The sequence below is a fragment of the Accipiter gentilis genome, chromosome 11 (assembly GCF_929443795.1).
Source record: "Accipiter gentilis chromosome 11, bAccGen1.1, whole genome shotgun sequence".
In the NCBI taxonomy this organism is placed as follows: Eukaryota; Metazoa; Chordata; class Aves; order Accipitriformes; family Accipitridae; genus Astur; species Astur gentilis.
In genome coordinates, this window is record NC_064890.1 from 16269287 (window position 1) to 16291368 (window position 22082).

The window sequence follows — 22082 nt, forward strand, 5'->3', positions numbered from 1 at the left end:
GAGGGAGAGGAGGGTCTGCCTCCCCACCGCCCAGTTCGGCTCCCCGCCATGGCCCTTGCTCCCGCTGTCCAGCCACATCTGCAGGGATGCTGGTGTAAACAAAAGCCAAACCCTCACCCCGCCACCCCCATCTCTGGAGAAGAAGTAAACAAAGACTGCTAACAAGAGGGCAAGAAACCCCCCTCCCGTCCTTTCAGCACATGTAAATGCTGTCCCTGCTCTCCCTGTCAAATGTAAAGGACTCCCCTCCCGGCCAGGAGCCCCGCTGAGTTGCAGGGCAGCTGCACACAAATCCAGCTGAAGGTAATGAGGTTTCTCCTCCACCCCTAAATGCTCCCAGGTAAATTAAAGAGTTCAGGCAGCCTGTGACACGGCTGGTGGAAGGGTTGCAGACGTGTCTCCCCACTCACTTCTGCAGTCCTGCTGCAAGGCGCTCCCGTAGTAGCCCTGTTTGCAGAGGTGGCAGTTTTCGCCCTCCGTGTGATACAGGCACTTCGTGCATGTTCCAGTCTTCTTGTCACAGGCCTCCGGGTCAGCGGTGTCGATGTTGTTGTTGCACTGGCACGGCTGGCAGGCGCCACCAACCTCGTCGGGGCTCCCAAAGAAGCCAGACGCACATTCATCACATCGACTGCCTGTTTGAACAAACAGGCACGGTGGGAATTACCATCACGGCTCGCTAGTGCACAGCCCCATAAACAGCAAGACTGAGGCAAGACAATAAAGGCCATTAATGGGGACAACGTTAATTGGATCGTGCTCAAAGCAACAGAGGCAGTACTTGGTGAGACTGCAGCAGCTTGGTGCAGCATGGATGGAACTGCCTCAGGCACCAAGGCATGGTGCTGCAGCCCAGCTGCCAGCACACTTGTCCCCTCAGTTCCACTGCTGTCCTGTCCACCTCTGCCGAGCACCAGTCATCCCTCGCCATGCTGCCAGGGATGAGGCTCGCAGTGGTGCTGGCATCGCCTACACAAGCCACTCTGCCCTGGCACGTTCCAAGTGCTGCCAACCTCCAGCAGCAACACATTGACGCTGGTACTGTGGTCACATCCAACAACCCATACGAACATACCCTTTCTCACGAGGAGGTCCAACCCAACCAGCCCCCCTCTGCACACCCGCGAAGTACCTATGTATCCCGCACTACAGACACACACGACTTGCAGCGTGACCGGATCCTGGTAACAGCCGCTGGCAAACTGGCGTCCGCTCTCGGGGCCATCAGGGCAAGGGCAGGGGCGGCAGTGGTCGCCTGATCCCAGGACGGGGTCTCCATAGTAGCCAGCCTGGCACCTGCACAATGGGGTACACAGCATGCAGGGGACCACAGGCAAGGAGACTGCGGCCTCGCCATAACTACATTCAGGTTTTTCAACCACTGTGAAGAATCAAAGGGCAGAAACATCCTTATGGCTCTCCCATGCCACTCACACTCCAAGCAGCTGTGCTTACAGAGGCAAATTTTCCTGGCTTACACCAGTGTAAGAGCGGGAGATCCAAGGCATGTGTCTCTCAAGAGGCTTGCAATGGCGAAAGTCTCTCTGAAGCCCTGGGGTCCTGCAACATGCTCTCAGCCACCTGGGCAGGCACTACTGGAAGGCGCAAGGCTGTGGGCAGGGACGAGGGGGTCCCCACTCCCATCCTCCTCCGGGACCACCAGTGCTGCTCTGGCTCCCAGGGTCCAGACACTCTCCCCCATGGCTTCACACCCCCCTGAGCACCAGCACCACAGGGGAACAGCTGCTGCGCCAATCCTGCTGTGAGGAGGGAGAGGGGCCAGGGACAGGGCGCGCACACCGTACCTCTCGCAGTTGTGCCCCGCCGTGTGGTCCCGGCAGCTCAGGCACTCCCCAGTGAAGGGGCTGCAGTCGTCAGCGTGGCCATTGCAGTGGCAGGGCTGGCAGCTGGGAAAGCCCCAGAAGCCGGGCAGGCAGCGGTCGCACTGCCGCCCATACACCCCAGGGAAGCAGTGGCACTGGCCTGTCTCTGCGTCGCAGAAGGCGTTGTAAGAGCCTCGGGCATGGCACTCGCACGCTGCAAGAAGAGGGTGAGAGGGGCTGTGTTTCTACAGCAAACCCTAAACGCAGGGTCCCGATCACAGCGCAGCCCAGAGCTACGGGCTTAACATACGTCGGCATCCACTCGGCCCGAACCCAAAGGTGCCAGGGGCGCATCTGTCGCACTGTCTTCCGACGACGTTGGGACGACACTGGCACTGTCCTCCGCTGGGGTCACACACTGAACTCAGGGAGCCCTGGGGGTCACACTGGCATGCTGAGCAGAGAAAAGCATTGGGGGGAGTGAGTACCACGGCGCAGGACATGAACCACCTGCCTTGTGTCATGCACATGCCTTCCCCACGCAAACCGCTCTGCCTGCAAGCGCCATTCAGCTTCCAGGTGCGGTTCGCCCTAGAAGCAGATGGTTACGTACATAACGCGGTCTCATGTAATAGCGCAGAAATGCTGAATATGATGTTCTTGCAGACATCCGTCATGGGGGTTTTCACAACGCTCCTGCTGTTTTCCAGACACCGGTATCTTTGGAAAGTTTCCCAAGCGCTGTTCGTGACCACATCTTCGCCTGAGCCTCCCACTGTGAATATGTCCAGTGATTTGCAGTATGGCATGAGAACCAGCTACAAAACAATTTTACAAAGACAAAGTGTCACTATTTATAAATAGTCTCCAACCAAATTACGAAAATTCAGTATTATCCCACTTCCTATCATCCTTTTTTGGCCAAAAAAGCAAACAGCCAGACACAATTTGGAAGGGAAATGACAGTATTTCTCTAGCTTTTGGTGGAATAGTTCTGGTATCTACCAAATTCTTACCAAGTCTACCAAATTCTATCCATTCAAAAGAAAAAGATTGATGCTGACATTCATGACATACATGGCACACATTAGCCTCCCCAAAGAAACCAAAGGCCTGTGGAACTAGCTACAGTCCTGTGAAATACAGCAAAAGCCTCTTAGCAGAGAAACAACCCAAGTACTTTGCGACTGAAGAAACCTATGCTGCTTTACATTGTTCAGTTAAAATCTGGCTTCAGCTGTAAGCAATGACACTGTAAAATATTACTTTGGATTTACACAGACATGTGCCAGAAGAGATGCAAACTTTCAGGCTTTTAAACACACTTTTACCCCAGAACATCCCTGAAATAATTTCTGCTCACAGAGTCAATGAGCGTGTATGGGCTCTCCGTCTCCGTATCCACTGAGGAGTACTGGGGCAGTTCAAGGCGGATGGTGTAATTCAGCCCCTTCTCGAAGCAGACGGGCCGTGGGAGAACGACGTATCTGGATTAGGAACAGGAAACAATTCTTACTTCAAATGTCTAGCACCATAAAGCATTTCAGATGGCCCTATAAAGCAATTGAGATAACGGAAAGCAGCCAAGACCGGGTAGAACAAAAGCTACATGTGAAAGGCGGTTTGGAGGCTTGTGCAAGTCAGAACCGGAAAAGCTTATCGGCAAGGTAAAGAGTCATACAGATGTTCACTCACAGGCTGTGCAAACACTTCGCTGCCTCTTTATTCAGTGAACAAAACAAATCAGAAAACAAGAATAAACTTAGAAGCTTTGAGTCTATGGACACAATACTAAATACGTTTTTATAACCCACTGGAAATTAAATTTCATCCATTTTCATAGAGGCCACTGCAAATTGAAAACATGATGTTACTCTGTTTCAATTTTTAAAGTGTTTTTTCTCTTTTTGGCCCACCCAGTTATACCTACCTGGAGCCGGGTGACAGTGAGACAACCTGATTATCATCATCAGGAACTGTATTGCCACACCGGCTACCCGTGGGAATCTTGCCTGGGCGCGAGACGCTGATCACAGCTTTTTCCCACTGATCTGGCAACTGGAGGGAAAAAAAGGCTGATCAGCATCAAGCAATGGCCGTAAGCTCCCAGGAGCATCCAGAGCTCAGGCCGGGAAAAGCATGTGCGCAGACGGGGTGGTCACTGTGCTTTGGGGAGGATGGGGCTTGCAGCTCAAGCACCAACGGGGCATCTACCAGCTGCAAGTTTGCACTGAGACAAGACAAGGCAAGTGCCCCGGGCATCCTCCAGCATGACAGCCTCTCTCCCTCCCTCCCAAAAAACGTGACTAGGTGTAGGTGGTCAGCAGCCCCATCGACAGCACAGCATCAGCAGCGATTTGGCAACCTCCTCTCCCCCCACCTCTGGGTACTGCGCCTGAGTATTTCACTGCGGTCAATTGCCGCCAAGCTCTAGATAAGGACCTGAGGGGATTTTCTCTTTCCCATCACTCTGTGAATTATCCGCATCCAAAACTGACTGCTTGCAAACTCTCGGCTGCAGGCATTGAACCGCCAAGACAGGCAATTTGTCTCCTAAGGCGCATAACAGGGTTTCCACCCACTAGAAGGCAGTCTGGCTAGTGCCAAATTCATATTCTAATCTGTCCTGACAGGAGTTTTTAATTTGCTCATTAAACAGGTGCTGAAACAATGCAATAATGAAAGAAACTGTAAAGCAAATAATACTAGTAATAGTCAACATCTTGGATTTTCACATATCTCAGACATTTAACTGAGTGTCCATCCTTGTCTTTGAGTCTTGGTGACTCCTGGAAGCGCCAGGCTCCTGTCAGTCGTGCACCAGGATAGCCAACACCTGCCAAGAGGCAGCAATGCCCGTACTCACAGACCCACCTGTGGCTCATAGCGGACCAGAATATCGTACTCCATGGAATAGGGGATGTTGTCAATGTAGAATTCCAGGTACGCGCCCTCAGGGACCCTTACAAATCCTATGCCTGTCCATGACGGTGTGCGGTCTGGCGTGTACTGGCGCTCTATTATGTTTACTCCCTACAAAAACAGGGAACAGAGATTTTAACACTGATCCATTAAATTTGCAAGCCCCATGGAAGTGCATGAAGTGAAGAGTTCTGCTGATGGGTCACACTTCTGGATCACAGCATCCATCATTTGCATCCCAGTGAACACAAATTGTCTTTTAAACCCATATGCGTGCACACCATTGCCCTTCCACTTAACAATACACAAAAAGCAAAAAAGATAAAATAAAACAACACTGCACGACTCTTCATCCTTTCTCTGTTATGGTGGAGAATTAAATTTAGAAACTTGAGTAACTAATCTACTAGCTATGACATCTCATTCACCGTAAGGACTTTCACATCATACTTGTAGCATTTACTGCAGTGGCACATAACTGCTCTATTAACTGCCCAAGCTGAGTGCTAATTACTTCCTGACTACACGGGGCTGCTCCAAACCAAACCACTGCTCAGGATAACATTCAAAAAGCAGATCACAGCCATCATGAGTAGGGTGTCACTAAATAACAGAGATCCTAATCATTGATAGATATTTAACAGCCAAATCAATATGTAGTCACTCCTTTCAGTCCGAGGTGCCAGGGGTTTATCTGCTTTTCTTTATATAAAGCAAAGAAGAGGAAAAAGGCAACAGAAAATGGAAATGTGCGGTGTTCAAACTTCCCGTTTCAAATATCTCTGCATCCATGAATAGTTCTCTCCATAGAACAACATCCTGTGCATTCCTAAGGAAACTGCTTCAGTAGAAAGGGATAAAATATAGGAAATGTCTCTCTATATATACATATCACTGCAGGATGTCCCCTCATGTATTCTCACACTCTTTGAAGAGAGCCTGGCTATAAGTTATTACCCTTGGCTTTGCAAAAAGTGTTGGAGCTCCCCAGAAAGGATTGCAGGCAGGACGTGAGTGAGGGCATGCAGCTGTGGGCAGCGCAGGGCTTGGCACTGCCTGTAAATCCCTGCAACCCTGTGCCACTTCATTTTGTCTTGTGCTGGGCCCCTACGTGGGAATTCAACATTTTATTCTGCCAGATTTGTAAGAAAGCTTTTCAATATTGGCATTTTTAAAAATGGTTTGTTCCGAAGGTTTCAAAAGGCAAACCATTGGCACATCCCCTCTCTGCTCGGCAAGGTGGGCTTTCACACCAGGCTCCTCCATCCCCAAGCCTCAGTGAGGCCTCGGGTACCACCTCTCCAGTCAGGCAGACACAAATGCACCAAAACCCCTGTGCCAGCTCACATGCCCTCCACTGCAGTCCAACTTCTGCTCTGCATCATCTTCCCTCTCTGCGGTTACCTAAGAGCAAAAATCCTCTGCCTTGGCTGAAACTGCAAAGTGGCTGCATTTTGCCTGAAATAAATAAATCACAACTAAATGCCCCAATTGCAGGCAGACAAGGATCTGCTGCTTTAGAGAAACCATTATCTCATCTCCTGGCTCCTTGCTGGACACAAAAATAATTGATGTAATCACCTAGCTGCTGTTAATGAATTAAAAGCCAGGCTGTGCCACACTAAACAGAAAGAGCCAGAGACCCTGATGTACCATGCCAGAAGGCAAAACAAACTAGAGGCAACCTCACTTACAAAAACAGGTTTTTGCACAATCAACTACAGTTTTAGTCATTAATAAAAGAAAAGCTACTGATGTACAGAAACTCTAAAAGTCACGGCAGTGTGATTAAATGCGTGCTTTGTTTCCTCCCGGTTTCAGTGGCACCAAAAAGAAGAGCCAGTGTTGGTGTCTCACTGCTCTTGAGATAAGAGTGGAAGGAAAAGTGCATGCAGTGGGTGCATATGCAGCGGGGTACAGAGAGGGATGCTGACAGGAAATTAACTGTACAGTCATGATCAAAGAAACAGGTTTACAATGAAAAATGGGAGTTTCCCCCCCTAAATTACTCCGTTATTTATCGATACTAAGATTGAAGAGCTACAGGTTGAGAGTTTTCTGATACAATTCAGTTTTGTGTTTTCCACATTTTAATTGCCAAACACTTGGTATAAAACAGAGGCTTCCAACACCCAAATGGTGAAGCCATTTTCCCACAGCTGTCCAGACACACCAGCCCCCTAAAACTGCTACTCACGGGACCCAAGCTGGCTTCCTCTGCCTCGTAGATGTAATGATCGAGTGAAATGAAGTAATAGCCAGGCTCCACCTGGTTGCACTGACGTCCAAACATGTGGGGCCGGCATTCGCATTGGCCAGATTGACTTGAGCAGCTAAAATGGAAGAGCAATGAATTTACAACACATCTTGGCTATGCCGAGACAGTGCTAGAGCTATCTTCCGCTTTGACGTTTTAAGTAACACAAGAGGAGAAGCACTTCTGGACACAGCTGTGTCTAGACACGAGATGTTCTCAGGCTCTGCAGCTGGACCATCTGCACTGCTAAAATGGCAGCACAGTCCCAGGAGCAGTCTTGGCTCAACCCAACTATCATTCTCCCAAACAACTCCTAGGCTCAGGCTGGGAGTGAGCACAGGCCAGGGACAATTTCCAGTAGGCAGTTTGCATGTGGTTTCCTCTGTTTGGATGGCAAGAAGATTTCATGCTACGGATGCAGGTGGTTCCCTGGGGCCAGACAGCAGTCCTGGGAGAGCTTCACTTACTACTACAGACGTAGCCAAGAGGCATGTCTGTCCTGCAAGCTGAGGGCAGCCTTCGGCACCAGGCTTGCAAGCCATGCAAGCAGTGTATCTGCTTCTACGGGCTCAGGCAAAAGCAAGAACATGCATGACCCTGCATGCCCTGGGATGTCTAGCTGCAAAGCTAGACCCAAGAGGTCGCCCACCAGCAGCTACACATAGGGGAAAACCATGCCTGCCTGCTTTAAAGTAGGACAGACACACCCAAAGACATGGGACAGACCAAGCCATCACTGGGGAATGCAGAAGGTCTGCCCAGGGTGACATACAGCAGCTCCACTTCCTTCATACGGAGCCATTTTCTTTTCTCAATAGAGCTCTATCCCCAAACTGCCTTTTGGTGGTTTTATTGTCCCCAGAGAGTCCGCCCAGCATTATGAAGATCTCTTGGGCAGGCTGTATTTTTGCACATGCCTGGTCACACTTTTTCATAGGAAGGTTTTTTTGGTCCATCAAAACAGGCCCCTTTCTTTAAATCTGAGTGGAATTTAGAAACATTTTCTGAAGTCAAACCCCTCTGGTTTCCATGGAAAATCTCCAGGCTTCTCAAGCTCCCATTCTAAGAGTAATTTTTAACTGAAAACACTTTTGAAAATGCAGAGATTCACTTAAATGTCCACTTTGAGATGCCAGAAGTGCCCTAGCTGCCCCAGAAGGGGAGCTGGGAAGTTAGCCCTCCGGGGATGGCAAGGACTCCACTGCCTGGGTTACAGTGCAGGGATGAAATTCGGGCGAGGTGTGGCTGCCCCAGGCGCTGCATCCCACACCCTGAACGGGAGCCAGGAGTCGGCAATTTGGCAGCTAAGGAGAGGACCCCCGGCGGGCGAGGGCGAAGCTCCCCCTTCCCGCTGATGTTAGAGCGCGAAGCCGGGAGCCGGAGCCAGGCTTCGCGGCTCTCCTGCGGCCGGAGCAAAGCACAGCACAGCTGCTCACTGCCCTTGCTAGGACACCACATGTCCCCTCCCCACATGGTTTTGCAATCGCTGGGCTCAGCACATGGGAAACGGGCTGCAAAGCCTTGCTGGGCTGTGGCTGAGCCGTACCCCAAGCCCCTGGAAGTGGCTGCACTGGGGGAACCATTACGAGGTGTGTGGCGTAACCGATCTGTGCGGAGGGAGCAAGCATGGAGGAGTAAACAATCACTAACAACCACACCGCTGTCTGCCAAGGGGTAATAATTCACTCAGGAGTGCAGGGGAGAGGCAGGCCGCAGGACATTCCCATGGCGATCCCGGCCACAGATGGGGTGTCTGCAGGCTGTGACAACTTACAGGAGTCACACCGGGACCAGTCCCAAACTCCCCTGGTGTGGTCCCGTGGGCACCAGTGGGAAACAGTTCGTCCGCCCCCTTGGGAAACTTATGTGGCTTTAGACAAAAGCAGGATGTTTCAAAGGGTTTGTGGAGGGAAAGAGCGGGGGAAAAAAAGAATGAAGGAACGTGCTGTTGTTGAAAAGCCTGGGGTCAGACGTGCACCTAACGCACAGAAAACTGCTCTGGTCAGAGGAGCAGTCTGGCTATGCAGCACTCCTCTGACCAGGCGTTTCAGCCAGGACTTTCCACACTCTTACTGACGGATGCATTGCCAAAACCTGTGCTTTTCTCTGAAAAATCTCCAGCTCCCCAATGGGCACTTCCAGGTCCACACCCCATCCCATGCAGCACCACTGGGGCAATGCAGCAGTGCTGTGCAGCTAGCACGCTTCCCCCAGTGCTGGTCGACAGACAGACAGACTGGCCAAAGTGCCAATTCGGGAGCAAACCAAGAACCAGCCTGACAGCCCACGTTACCACCTGATTCCTGCTTTGATCCTGTAAGAGCAAAGCTTTGACAGGGACCATAACCCAGGTTACAGCCAAGGCAGAGCTCAATCCATGGCTGGCTCCTACCCTGGCTGACCAAAGGCAGAGCTACACTAAAACCAGTTCTACATGTTCACCTGCACCAGTGGCACAAATGGAGGCGGCTCAGCATGGAAAAGACATGGTTGCCTCTGTCACCCCTTGCCACAGTCAAGACCTGACACTTTCTGGAGCAGAACGATGGTCCCAAACATCCTCCTCCAGAGCACACTGAGTCCTGGATGTTGCGGTTGCAAACAAAACAAAACTACTGGGGTGAATGATTACAGGAGGGTAACTGGGCTGAGACTCACTTGTTGTTCAGCGCTCCTCCCTGGTCACAGTCGCACGGCCGACATCCATCCATGTCATTGCTCAGGCCCCAGTGCTCAGGCTGTGGGAGGAAACATCACCAGCGCTGTAACCCAGTGCCAATTTAACCCCATCTACCCCAAAGGTACATTTTGAAATACTCAGCATAAGCTACCCCAGACTGCCCCCCAGCCCATGAATCCTGCTCCCCTGGTTGTGGGTCTACCCCCATAACCTCCCCCCTGCTTTCCTCCACCTTGTTGACCATCTCAAGGGCTTGAGAAAAAAACCCCATCTTTCTACCTAGCTTTAAAAGCAAGATTCAGGAGGACTCAAGCTCAGAGACCTCACTCCTACTGCACCATTTACACCAGTTTGGGCTCCTGACCCATGAAGGGCTTGGAAAATCACAGCCCAGTACATCACACCAGAGCAGAAAGCCACATGTGGGGCAGTGGGACTTTGTGATGGGCACTGCCCTTGCAGGGCTACTACTCTGCAACTTGCTTGCTAGACAGACAGACAGACCTGTTTAGCTTTTCCATGGAGTTCATTGTTAGATAAGACAGACTGCCAGTGTTTATACAAACATATCCAGTTATCTGACAGCGTGTTGCTGTAACACTCCAGCACGCATAAACACTATATGGAAATGTATGTGTATGAAGTAATCCCTGCCTAAAATAACGGCATGTATAGAAAGCAATTTTTTTGCATTGCTTCTCTGACCATTTTGTCTTTCACCCCAGTGAGGGCTCCAGAAGAACTGCCCCACATCACTCATTTTCACAGAGCAACCACTACAGGTATCCTAATGTCTCACTCCTTATGGTCCCGGGAATAAATCTGGATGCTCCTGTCTGCCTTGATGTGCCTCCCAGCTCCCTGTAACACAGTGTGTTTCACGGCTCCTGACATCCTGAGGTGCCCGCTCCAGCCTGAATGCCAGATACCCACTTGCAGGCAGAGACGGCAGCCAGCACCTTGCTCCACACTTTCCACACGCCAGCCTCCCTCACACCAGTGTCTCGTAATTTAATTTACAGTAAGCTACTTACCAGGCAGTGATTACACTGCTTTCCTGTCACCAGGCGCTTACAATAGCAGTTTCCTGTCTCCGAATCACAAGGATTCCCCCCGGGGTGGGTACCCAGAGGATTACACTCACAAGCTAGATTGGGAAATACAAATAGGTAGGTCAAAACACAGGACTGGAGTTACATTTTAGACAGCATCCAACTTAAATTTCCCCTGAATTCCCCAGGACAGAGATTAATTGCACACTTTGCCCACCACCCATCTCAGTAAAACTTCCCTGGCTTAGAGACTTATAATTAAAAACAAATAAGGAGGATTCTGCTATTTCCACTGAATACACTACAAGGATCAGCTGGGGAACTGAGTTTTAAGGACAGATGGACTCCAAGCTACGGCAGATCTACAAGAATGCTTTTCCTTTAGCAAAAACATGAAACAAAGGGAAAAAAAAACCCCACAAACCAACTTCTCCCAGCTCTAACAGCTCCTCAGTGAGCTTTTGATCACACATAAAGGAACATATGTTTTTACTCACACTGACAACCTGCTGGGTCATCGGCACTCAGGCCATAGAAACCTTCTTTGCAGAGGTCACAGCGCTCCCCTTCGACAAATAATTTACAACGGCATTGTCCGGCAATGAGGCCAGTGGAGAAATCAGTGTAGCGATCGCAGATGCCACCATTTTGGGAGCCAGCTGGGTCACAGTTGCAAGCTAAGAAGGAAGCATCGCACGTGTTTTATTAACTGCTACAAAAGAAAAGGCTGTCTCACACTGAATTATTTAAACTCAGCTGCTGTGTAGAGGGAGTGCATCATTCCTGCAAGTATTAGACATGACATGGGTTGAACACGTAATGACCACACAAATTTCCAGATTCTCAAAGAGAAAACAAAACCCAGCCAGGCTCGCTCAAGACCTCCAAGACAACCACCTTCCCTCAAGGATCTTTGTTCGGGAGCACAGCACTGGCCAAAAGAAGGCCAGGAAATCCTAAATTCTCCAGGGAAAGACCTGGGGGTCATGGCCAGAATGCCACGGCCATTCCCACCCCGGGGAGTGGGGCTGCACTTACGCTCACAGACATCGGGGTCCCGTAGATCTCTCTCTGGGTGCTGGAAGTAGAAGGGCTTGCACTGCTCACAGTTGCGTCCTATGGTGTTGTGCTGGCAGTCATCACACACTCCCCCGCTGGTATTCCCCGTCGTCATGTACACAGCCATGTCAAAGTGGCACTGGCTGGAGTGGCCATTGCAGTTGCACTCTGTGACAAAGACAGAAAGCAAAGTAAGAGCCTGGTCCCAGGGGAGACGCAGGTCTGCAGAAAAGACACACCAAAGTCAACCAAGGAACATGCAGGACTTCATATATTGTTACAATAATAACAACAGGTATTATCCAAATAACAACAGGTAGTGCTCACACCAGTCTCTAGTTCTGCATTTTACTCAAACTCACTTTTGCATGCGTTACTATTGCGGCCTTCAGCGGGTCGCCAGGGTAAGTCGTGGTAGAAATCCAAACACTGTTCACAGTTTAACCCTTTGGTATTATGTCTGCACATGCAGTGCCCATGGACCTGTCATTAAAAAAAAAAAGAAGAAGAGGAATATAGTTGGTTATAAAAGAGGAAGGGGGAAAAAAAACCCCCATGCTCCAATTAATGCAAAATATAGCTAGTACATAATGGATAGACTTTTGGAGACTTTAATGCATGTAATTGCATGTAGGAAGAAATAAAAGGCCACAGGAACGTCCTTTACCTGCCAAGGTAAGAATGTCCTCATACAAATTTGTCCTTCTTTCCCTACTGGAACTAATGCCTGAATAAACACTTTCAGACATGAACAAGGAGAGCACAGTTCCAACTCAATGATCACAAAAGCCTCTTTGACCTAAAAGTTAGCTGTTTCTTAGCTGTTAATTAGCTATTAATGTGCATCTACATGTATCAGAACATCACTAGCCCAGCACCTTCTTTCCAGCCCTACCTTTGTTCTCAAAGCAAAGGTAACACACAGTTTGGATGGGTTTTATCCATCAACACCAGACTTTGCCTTACACGTGTACAGAAGAAGCACTGAGTACACCAACAGTGATTGTGTGACAGCTGCTGCCATAGACAACAGGGACTACCAGCACTGGAGCCATAATTTTAAAGGCAAAGCCAGTTTTGCTGCTGCTCAGGTGGAGACACTCACCGAAAGCACAGAGCAATGGAGCACACCTGGCCCCTGGGATAACCCACACAACCTCCTTGTATGTCTCCACGTTCTCATCCAGTTAATAACTCACTCATTAACACAGGTGCTATTACTGCTTGTCAGGCAAAAATCATGGGGAAAACCAGAACCCACAAGCAATGTGGCACTTATGCAGCAGCATACAATGCAGGCAGCGGGATTCTCCTTCAGAGCCTGCTGTTAATTAGGGCTACAGACTCAACTTCTCAGCTGATAACAACTGATAAAAACACAGGTTGTGTTTGATTCACAAAGGTGTTTCATCCTTTGATGCCTCTATTCACTTCAATTTTAGGGTACCAAGTTGACCCACACACCTGTCTCTGGCCCCATAAGGTTATACTCCCCTTTCAGCATTCCAGCCTTCTAATTTCATCAGCTCTTTAACATAATTAGAAAAGGAATGCTAAAACAATTTTCACCTAATCTGAGCTCCCTGTGCTTGGTTAACACCAATAATGACAGATAAGTTTGCTGAGGAGTAATAGTCTTAAAGTTTTTCTTGTTTGAAAATTAAGGGTGGGGAGTGGGGAAAGTGTTTAAATTACTTAAGAGGCACAGACAGGAACAGCTTTATGCAGAAAAGTGTGAGTATTTACCATTCCTTCCACTTCTTCGTTAAAGCCATCCACTGGCGCACACTCGCTGGCGTGTCCGTAGCAGAAACAGTTCCCACGAACCACCATGTCATAGATGGCATAGTAGTACTTCTCTCTGATCTCCATCCTAGAGTCTAAGAGATTATCTCCCAGTGTGTGCAGCTTGATGAATTTGACTCTCAGATTTGTGATCTTTAATAGGTCTGCAAGAAACACACACACACAAAAAAACACCAAAACACAAACTCCATTTTGGAATTATTTACCAGATACTGTATTGAATGGGAGGAAGCCAGGAGTGACTTCCCAAGCACACTTCCTATGGGCAGATTAGATCAGATTTAATTTCAGCACTTACAAACTACAGATCACATCACTTCATACTCCCAAATTAAAAAAAATATTACATTAATTTACTACAGGTTGATCACTGTATAAGTTAGTTTAAGCTTAATTAAAAAATACTAGTCTATTTTATTGTAGACATACACAGGTACAAACACAAATATTAAAGGCACACACAACAGTACCACCAAAAAAGGCACTGGTTCTTTGGGGCTTTAAAATCTAAGATGGGCAAGGACCTGATTTTAAGGAACTGCTGACAAGTGGGCCAGGAGCTTTAATAGCTATGAGCCTTTGAAAAAATCTTGGAAAAAAGACACAAATAATTCTTCTTTCTTATACACCCAACTTTCCTAGCAAATATAATTAGACACATTTTGCTGAAAGAAGGAACACCCCATCACTGACCAAATACAAAGGAGAAGTTCTCGAGGGATAATCCATGGGAGGACAGTATTGCAGTAATTAATTCAGTCTACATGTTCACTTTGATATTATGAATCCTGTGTAATTTCTTACAGCCTTGAAACTAGGCTTGAAAAAGCACTTCAAGCCCATGAAAGCAGAGTTTCTCCTTTAAAATGTTGGTTAAAAAAAACATCCAACTGATATAGGAACTAGCAGACACTCTTCTACTTCACATATTTTCTTCTGCTCCAGTTAGCTTTACACTGAAGGACGCGAACCGAAACTGAGAATGCATATTAAACCGGAGGTCAAGTTTAAGGCCAAGCACTGCAGTTCCCTACTTAGGGCAAATGCCCCACAAGGTTTCTCTGAGCAATGCTCAGCAACAGATGTCTCTACCTTTGCATTCCTGGACTGTCATGACCGTACATGAATGCTACAGTAATTTGTGTTTTATGACCGCATCTGTGTGGTCCAGCCATGCACTGCTACTACAGCCAACCGCTCTAATGTCATGACTCAAATGTTTTAAAAAGTAAACCACAACCCCCTTGATTTTAGCTAGAAATGCAAAATGATGTAAGTACCTTTGTAGTTCTGTTTCTTTGCTTTCTGAATACTGTACAATTATGGGATCACGTTCCAAGGTTTCTCTCAGCAACTGCATGTATTTTGGGGAGAGGGGGTTCTTAATGAAAGTAAATCCCTGATCAATTAAGAAAAGGACCAGCTACAATGATGCATATAAGAGCAATCACTTGAGTTGACAACACTGATCGTTATTTCCCAGCATGTCACTGTGTAAGTCAGGAAAAGAAGCCATACCACAAATGTATTCATATGACTTCAAAACTGTTACCGGGGCTAATGCATGACTTTATTTGTGGCTTACTGGTTTTTGTAAGCAAATTAAGTACAGAAATGCTTTCTAATGAGTCCGGAAGGTAACTGCATACATACTTTGAATCCTTGGACTGTATGGATCTTCAATTCGAAAAGCAGGATCTAAAACACGATATATTACCTGGAGAAAAAATGGTACAATGAAAGATTCAGCTTTAAAAATAAGAGAATCTGAATTTGTACGGAAAAAGCCTATATAATAAACATATTGGAAAAAAAACCCTCTGACCTCTCCTTCCGTTGAAGGTTCAATGTCAGAGTACCGGGAATCACAAATGATATCATCAACTTTCTTCATGGGTCCAGTTGAAATCCCAGGAAATGAGCTCTCACAGTCATATGCAAAGTACCTATACACTTGCCATGTTTTTCCAAAATCAGATGATCTTTCTATCAACATTGCAGCAGGGCGGAATGTCTAATAGTGAGAAAACCAGAAGAGATTTTATTCAGTTAATGATTACTTGCATTTACATTGAGTGCTTTTAAGTGTCAACAATCCACATGCCTGGATTTTAATCTCTTTGAGATTTGGAAATATTGGAAATATTTTTCTGCTGATATCCCACTTTCTGCTCAGAGGCAGATCTTTGAAATAACACATATCAAACCACAGACTACCCATCTTTAAAAAGACAGCACTCAGTGGCCAAGTGCTTCAACATGTTTAAATAAATAAGCAAACTTCTAAGTTTTTTGGATTCCAAATCTTTTCTCAAAACTGGGAGTTAAAGCAGGGCTTTAGGGAGACAAAAGGATTTTTTCCACTGCTTGTGGAAAGCAGCACAGCCTTCTTCCTTGCTGTACCTCCTTGCCTAATCTTCTGCAAAGGACCTAATGGGCCTCCTCTCCTGCCTCGGGGACCCGGAGGCCACTTTCAGTGCTTCCCCTCCAGCTCTGATGCCCAGAAGCTCTTGCTGAGCAGTTACCTCTGATGCTCAGAGAAGCCCTGGGATTGCCCACCTCTCTTTGTCTGATCACACTACCATTTGCAGTATCTCTCCTGTCCAGCGCCAGCCATCCTCTGTGCTGCATTAAGAAAACCTTCTTCTTTAAGGAGATTGAGAGGTTTGGCTTCATCCACTCTTGCTACATTTGACTCCCACAACCCGCAGCGACCCTCCTCCAGCTGGCCTTGCCCAGACTCCAGCAGGCTGCATTTGCTTCACACAAACCACCGTCCTTCTTACCTTTACATATTCAACTCTAGAACCACCAGCTAATGAGATTTTTTGAAGATTTTTAATCCCTCTGACCTAAAAATCTTCTGTTTCAATTTATGCGCTGCCTTTCAAAAAGCAGATATTAACACCTGGCTTGCACCCACCAAGAAATGCCAACAGTCTCTTCATTAGCTTTATGTATTCAGAGGAGGCCCTCCCAGAGCCAAGCACAAAAGCATTTCAGTCACAGCTGGAAAGAAATTTTCTTTCTGCCTCCTGGCTGAAAATATCACCCAACTTACAAACTGGTATCTCACCCAACAAAAAATGTAGCAACCCAGAGGTAAGGCAGCTCAAGTGTCTACCACACAAACAAAGTCAACAAACCATCATTAAAACTATCTTTCCCCTGCAGTCTTCCTCCTGACAGCAGCCCAAGCCCAGTGGCACCAGGGCACGATAGCCGCAGCACCCACATCGCATCAGGGGGTCTCTCGGGGGTCCCTCACTGCCAGGGTCCAGCAGAAAGGACCACCTTCCACTTCAGCCACCACCTCGAGGCAGGGGGAGAAACCCAAGTCGATGACGCCACAGGAAAGAGGAACCAGCTCTCCTAGAAAGCTGATGTGTAAGAATGAAGGGATTAATTTGTCTACATGCGAAGAGCAGGAATTTAGCCCTGCAGGAACTGCAGCCCCTGAAACCTCAGCTGAAGGTTGCCACTAGTGCTTGCCCGTGATTTAGGATGTACGGGACATAATCTGCCATTCCAAGACATCTGTTTGTAAAGAAACAAAGACACTTTGTGTACAGATGTTCCTTCTTCCTGAAGACCTTTCCATTTGCCAAATGAAAACCAATACCACAGCCAATTTTTTTTTTTTTTAAGAAGAAAAATCCTTGCTACTATAGGATTTAACTAACAATCTTCTAGAACACAACCACCAGAGAGAGACACCAACACAAACCCCAGCTTCAGTATGACTCCTGCAGCCTCACTGGAGTTCAAACACAACTCAAGCCACAAGTCACACCTCGGCTTTCCTGTGCAACTTCAACAGGAGTTAATGGCTGGCAGCTCTAAAAAAATCAGGCAAAACAGCTCAGACAAAGCCCAAAGATCAAATAGATGTGAAGGACTACGAGACCTCTCATTTCCTCATGTTCTAAGGTTCGGGGTAAGGCTGTGGCTTCCCTACCTTGAAGGTCATAATGAGATGAGTGAAATGAAACTCAGCCTCCAGGTTCAGCTGGATAGTCACATTTTCCAAACCTGCAGGGGCAGAGAAAAGAAGTCGTGCAGCAAACAAGGACACCTGCCAGCCTCTACATCTAAATTTTGCCAAAGCTCTTCACGCCGGTGGCACAGAGACTCTTTTCTTTGCCAGTTGTCTCTGTTGTCAAAAAGGGATATGAGAGTTAGTGCATTACTGAGGTACGGGGGAGACACCAAGGACCTACTGAAGAGTGTACCGCACATGGGGTTCCTGTGCGTCACGTGCACCAAACACATTACACCCAAAGCGTGAGCTTGCACTGCCGTTACTTCAGACGGCGTAACATGGCTAACATCCCTAGATGTAGGGTAAAGATGGGAACTGCTATGGACTGGATCCTGGCACCAAAGCACCCAGTGGCTGGTAAAAATGGGGATGCTGAGCGCAGAACTGCGTGGTGACCCCAGGCTGTCCTCACGCACCGTAGTCCGTCTGGCAGCAAGAGGCGTGAGCTTCTGCAGCCCAAATCTCACTGATGGTTGGTGGGGCCTGTTTTCCCACCCTTCTTCACTTGCTCTGGACGATCCTGTCCATCCGGACGCAGGAACAGTTCCTTTACAACCTGGTTTTGAAATACCCCTAAAGCAACTATCACAGCCCTGCTTTGCAATCATGAAGGCTATGGAACTGGTGAGAAGCAAAAGGTTTTCCAAACTCTGCTGTATGACTACCTACGGTCAAGGACTCTACACAGAAAAGGAAGAAAAACAGTTACAAATATTATTTTGTCATGTGAAAAGACCTCTCAGAACAGCTTGATACTAATTATACTGTAGTTAGAAATTAAAAAAAATAAATCAAGATTTACAGAGAGGAGAAAGGGTAAGAAATGAAAATAATAAACCAATTCAGGAGCTTAAATTTTCGACCAGCTGTAACATTATGTTGAGTGTGCAGCAATGGTCCCTTCTGCTGTATGCCTGAATAGAAAAAAACATGAATTGGACAGAAAGAATCATTTGTTTTTTATTGTTGAAGGAGATTTTCATGACCTTATGAGCTAAGAACTTTTCTGTGTGAATGCTGCCAAGCTTGTTGCAAAAACATGAATTATTTGGAACGCTAGAAGAGAGCTGCTGGAGACAAGCAGCTTGTAGGCTGATCTAAATGGTTAAAAAGGATTTAGTGAAAACCCTTCTTTACCAGGCAGCAGAAATATTGTATATGAAAATAAAATGGAAATATTTGTAGCAAGACAGCTACTGCCAGTGCATTTGCAGAAATCCCATCCTGTCCAGCTGGCTTTAAGGCTTCAGGGTAGGACTGCTGTTTGAGAAACCTCAATGCCTTGTTTTGTGTATGAAGGCATGCCAAAAGCATAACCATAAAAGTAAAGAGGGCAGAGGAAGGATTTTTTTTTTTTTTTTTAAAAAAAAGCCACCAAACTAACATGCAATATTTTTTTTTATCTAGCTGGCTTGTTTCTGCTGTTCATTTTACTGTTTGGCATACGGATACAGGAATGCAGGGAGCCCAGGAGGGAGAAGGCAGTTTGGAGGGTAAGAGACATCCCTGGCTTTGCTCTCCCGGGGTAGGACGGGGAAGCGGGAGGTCTGCAGGCAGGACAGCAGCCCCCGGCTCTGCGCCCAAACCTCCTCCTTCCGCACCCTCCGTCCGGGGAAGCCCTGCGGTGCTTCCTTGGCAGCGCCGCCCCAGGATATTTACTCCTGGAAGGCTGCTCCGCTCCCGCTGCCCAAACACGAGGGAGATCTGGAGCCAGTGTGGGAAACTCTTCTCTTTAGGAAAGTGGTGGGACGGCTCTTTCCAACACTCCCGGAAGGAGGGCTCAGGGGGCTTCATTATGGATTAAGGACCGCTCCAGGGCACACAAAAGCAGCCAGTTTTACTCAGCCCTCCTCGAACAGCATGATCCTTCACTTGGCAGTAATCACCAGGCCAGAGATAACAGCAAACCCATGGGTACTCTTAATCAAAAGGAGGGAAAGCAGCTCCCAGCCCTGGAAATGGCTCCCGGACAAACCCCTGTACCATTTTCCGACTGCCACCAGAGCTTCAGGCGATTTGGAGCGAATGTGGTGACAACATTTTCAATGCGATGACTGTCAGGATTGAGAGTGTCGTGGAAGGGATCCTCGGAGTCGCACATGAAACATTTTTTGTCCTCCTGAAATAACAAAATAATCAGCATTACTGATTTTATCCGTGGGGCAATAGTTGTTTCCTGCAGATAAGACTATTTTCCATCCATATCACATTCCACTCATTTTGCCTGCAGGAGTCATCAAAGGTATTTTTTTTGTTGAAATGATAAGTGTATTTACCTTTATGAATTAATGCAAATTGCCAAATGGAAAATATGCCAGGAATTCCATAAACTTTATTTTTAAGAGAAGTATGTTTTCTATCGAAATTACAGTTTCAGGAAATCTCCTCCAGCACACGTGTTCTCCAGCAGAAGTCAGAATCAAAGGCAGCATCTACAGAAAATCACTGAATTGCTTCTGTGCAAATGTACACGTGCAAAATTGCATCTTCAACAACCTGTGTGAAATAACGTTGTTTTTTGGGAGCTAGCTTGGAGATATTAAGTTTTCTGCATTAGGGATACCTCCAGCAAGGCTCAGAGCACGTCAGGGGGCCATCAGTGATTTAGTGACCGAGCCCTTTCAGCACAGGGTTAACTTTACTCTGAATCCAGCTTGTCAAGCTCCTACCTAAACCTTGCATCTTCACCTGTGATTGCAAACCCAAGCTATGCACATAAACCCAGTCTGCACACACTGCAAGGTGTGCCCATAAAAAAAACCAGTTGGGTGCAAGTCTGGCACATGCTGCTTGGGAAAGCTGGGCGCTTCTTCAGCGGGAAGACTGAAGTCCATCGTGACTATTACTACGAACAATGCTATTTTTGCATTGTCCTGGTGCCTACAACCAACACTTCCCGATTTTGCAAGGTAGGATGTGAACCAAACCAAAAGGGAGGGTTCCTGCCCAAACCAGCTCGCAGTTTGGCAGACTGGAGCGGGCAGAGGAGGGAGAGGAGCTCATCGTACTGCAGCGAGGGAGCCCCAGCACAACAGCAACTCATCACTGTCAAAAGCTACGCAGGCATCATTCCTCCAGCGGGTTTATGGAGACAAATGCAGTGCTTTATCAGCCAAGAACGTGAGGGCTGGCAGGTCCGCGCCACACAGGCTTTCCATTTCACCGATTTTGGCTTCAGCAGCTCCTCCCAAGCCCTTGCTTTGCCCCCCATCAGTCCCCACAGGCTCCTCCAGCAGAGAGCACGGGGGTCCTGGGAAAGGTATCCCCTCCTGCCCGCTCCAGGCTCCTCTCCACCAGCACCACAGCCCCCGCCCTCATGCCACGGCTTGCTCCTTCTCCCACCAAAATTGAATCCTAGAAGGCCCAATCCTGCAAAGTGCTCAGGGTGGCCAAGCCCCACGTTATTAAGAGGATACTCAGCACCTTCCTGTGGTTTCTTCAACACCACCTTACGGTTCAGAAGTAACCAGGGACATCCCAAATGCTGAACTGGCGCTGTGAGATCAGACACAAGGGCAGACATGAACTTCTGAAGTGATGCTTTTTACTACGGCACTTCAGCATTTTTTGAGACAAGAAAACGTAACAAAGTGCCTTTGTTATTTTGTTCTCCCAGAGATGCTAATGTCGTTAAAGTCAATCCCGACATACTCTGAAAATGTTCCAGAGAAGCTAAACCCCATGTTAAATCAAGTATTAATGCTAGTAGATAGAGCAGTACAGTAAAACTAAAGGTGGGGGATGCGGGGGGGGGGCAAGATTTGGTAACTTCAGGGCACAAATGGGCCAAGTGCTACAGCCCCTGGGGCAGGGCTCCTCCTGCTTCCCGTGGTTTTCCTTCCAAGTGCCAGAATCCGGCCCTATTGTCTCGGCAGTAAATTCGGCCGGAGATTATCCCCTTACTTTCAGTTCAACAGAGTTCCACTTATAACCGATATTTTCTTCTTCTCCACCACCCCCTCTGTCTCCAGGATTTTAAGTCTGGTGAGCTGCTTCTGGCTGAAATAGTAACGAGCTCTGTGTTCTCCACCAGATGTGCGAGAGAACCTCATTTGCATCCTTTCACTCGGAGACCATACAAATGTAATTGCGTTACGAGAACAGCGGCCAAAGCATCGCCCGCGTCTTACAGACCACTCTCAATCAGGAAGCTGTCTAGACGGCTCCCACCAAGTCTGAAAATAAAGTATTAATTGAACTTACCGCGGCACATTCCTCCTTATTAACCTCGACGAGGAAAGGGGGGTCGGGGGCCGAAAGCCGCGAGGGGTTGGTTCCCCGGACGCGGGCTGCTTTGACGGGGCGGGGGGTTCCGCTCAGGGGCACGGTGCCGCCCCGCCGGAGACCACCGCCCGCGCCCACCCCACCCCCCCACCCCTCCCCGCAGGCAGCGCCTTAGCCCACCGCGGCCCCCGCTGCCTCCTCACCCCGGGCCGCGACG

At 48.0% G+C, this 22082-nt stretch overlaps 1 protein-coding gene across 2 annotated transcripts in view; it reads right to left on the reverse strand.

Moving 5' to 3' along the window:
• Positions 1-22082, reverse strand: part of LAMB1 (laminin subunit beta 1) — a 44329-nt gene that overhangs the window by 21644 nt on the left and 603 nt on the right. Inside the window, exons 1-20 of one of the 2 annotated variants that reach the window (XM_049813792.1) lie at positions 19918-21065; positions 19625-19760; positions 17558-17631; positions 15425-15613; positions 15253-15316; positions 13540-13742; positions 12156-12276; positions 11773-11961; positions 11232-11411; positions 10717-10829; positions 9661-9740; positions 6943-7078; positions 4698-4856; positions 3754-3881; positions 3187-3310; positions 2437-2641; positions 2134-2277; positions 1806-2037; positions 1133-1296; positions 411-635 (exon numbers count right to left, since the gene is read on the reverse strand). In XM_049813792.1, the coding sequence (XP_049669749.1) occupies positions 411-635; positions 1133-1296; positions 1806-2037; positions 2134-2277; positions 2437-2641; positions 3187-3310; positions 3754-3881; positions 4698-4856; positions 6943-7078; positions 9661-9740; positions 10717-10829; positions 11232-11411; positions 11773-11961; positions 12156-12276; positions 13540-13742; positions 15253-15316; positions 15425-15613; positions 17558-17631; positions 19625-19742 (2848 nt within the window). In that variant the 5' untranslated portion in view covers positions 19743-19760; positions 19918-21065. Of the gene's footprint in view, positions 1-410; positions 636-1132; positions 1297-1805; positions 2038-2133; positions 2278-2436; positions 2642-3186; positions 3311-3753; positions 3882-4697; positions 4857-6942; positions 7079-9660; positions 9741-10716; positions 10830-11231; positions 11412-11772; positions 11962-12155; positions 12277-13539; positions 13743-15252; positions 15317-15424; positions 15614-17557; positions 17632-19624; positions 19761-19917; positions 21066-22082 lie in introns of those variants that run through there. The other variant, XM_049813791.1, reaches the window with a different exon arrangement.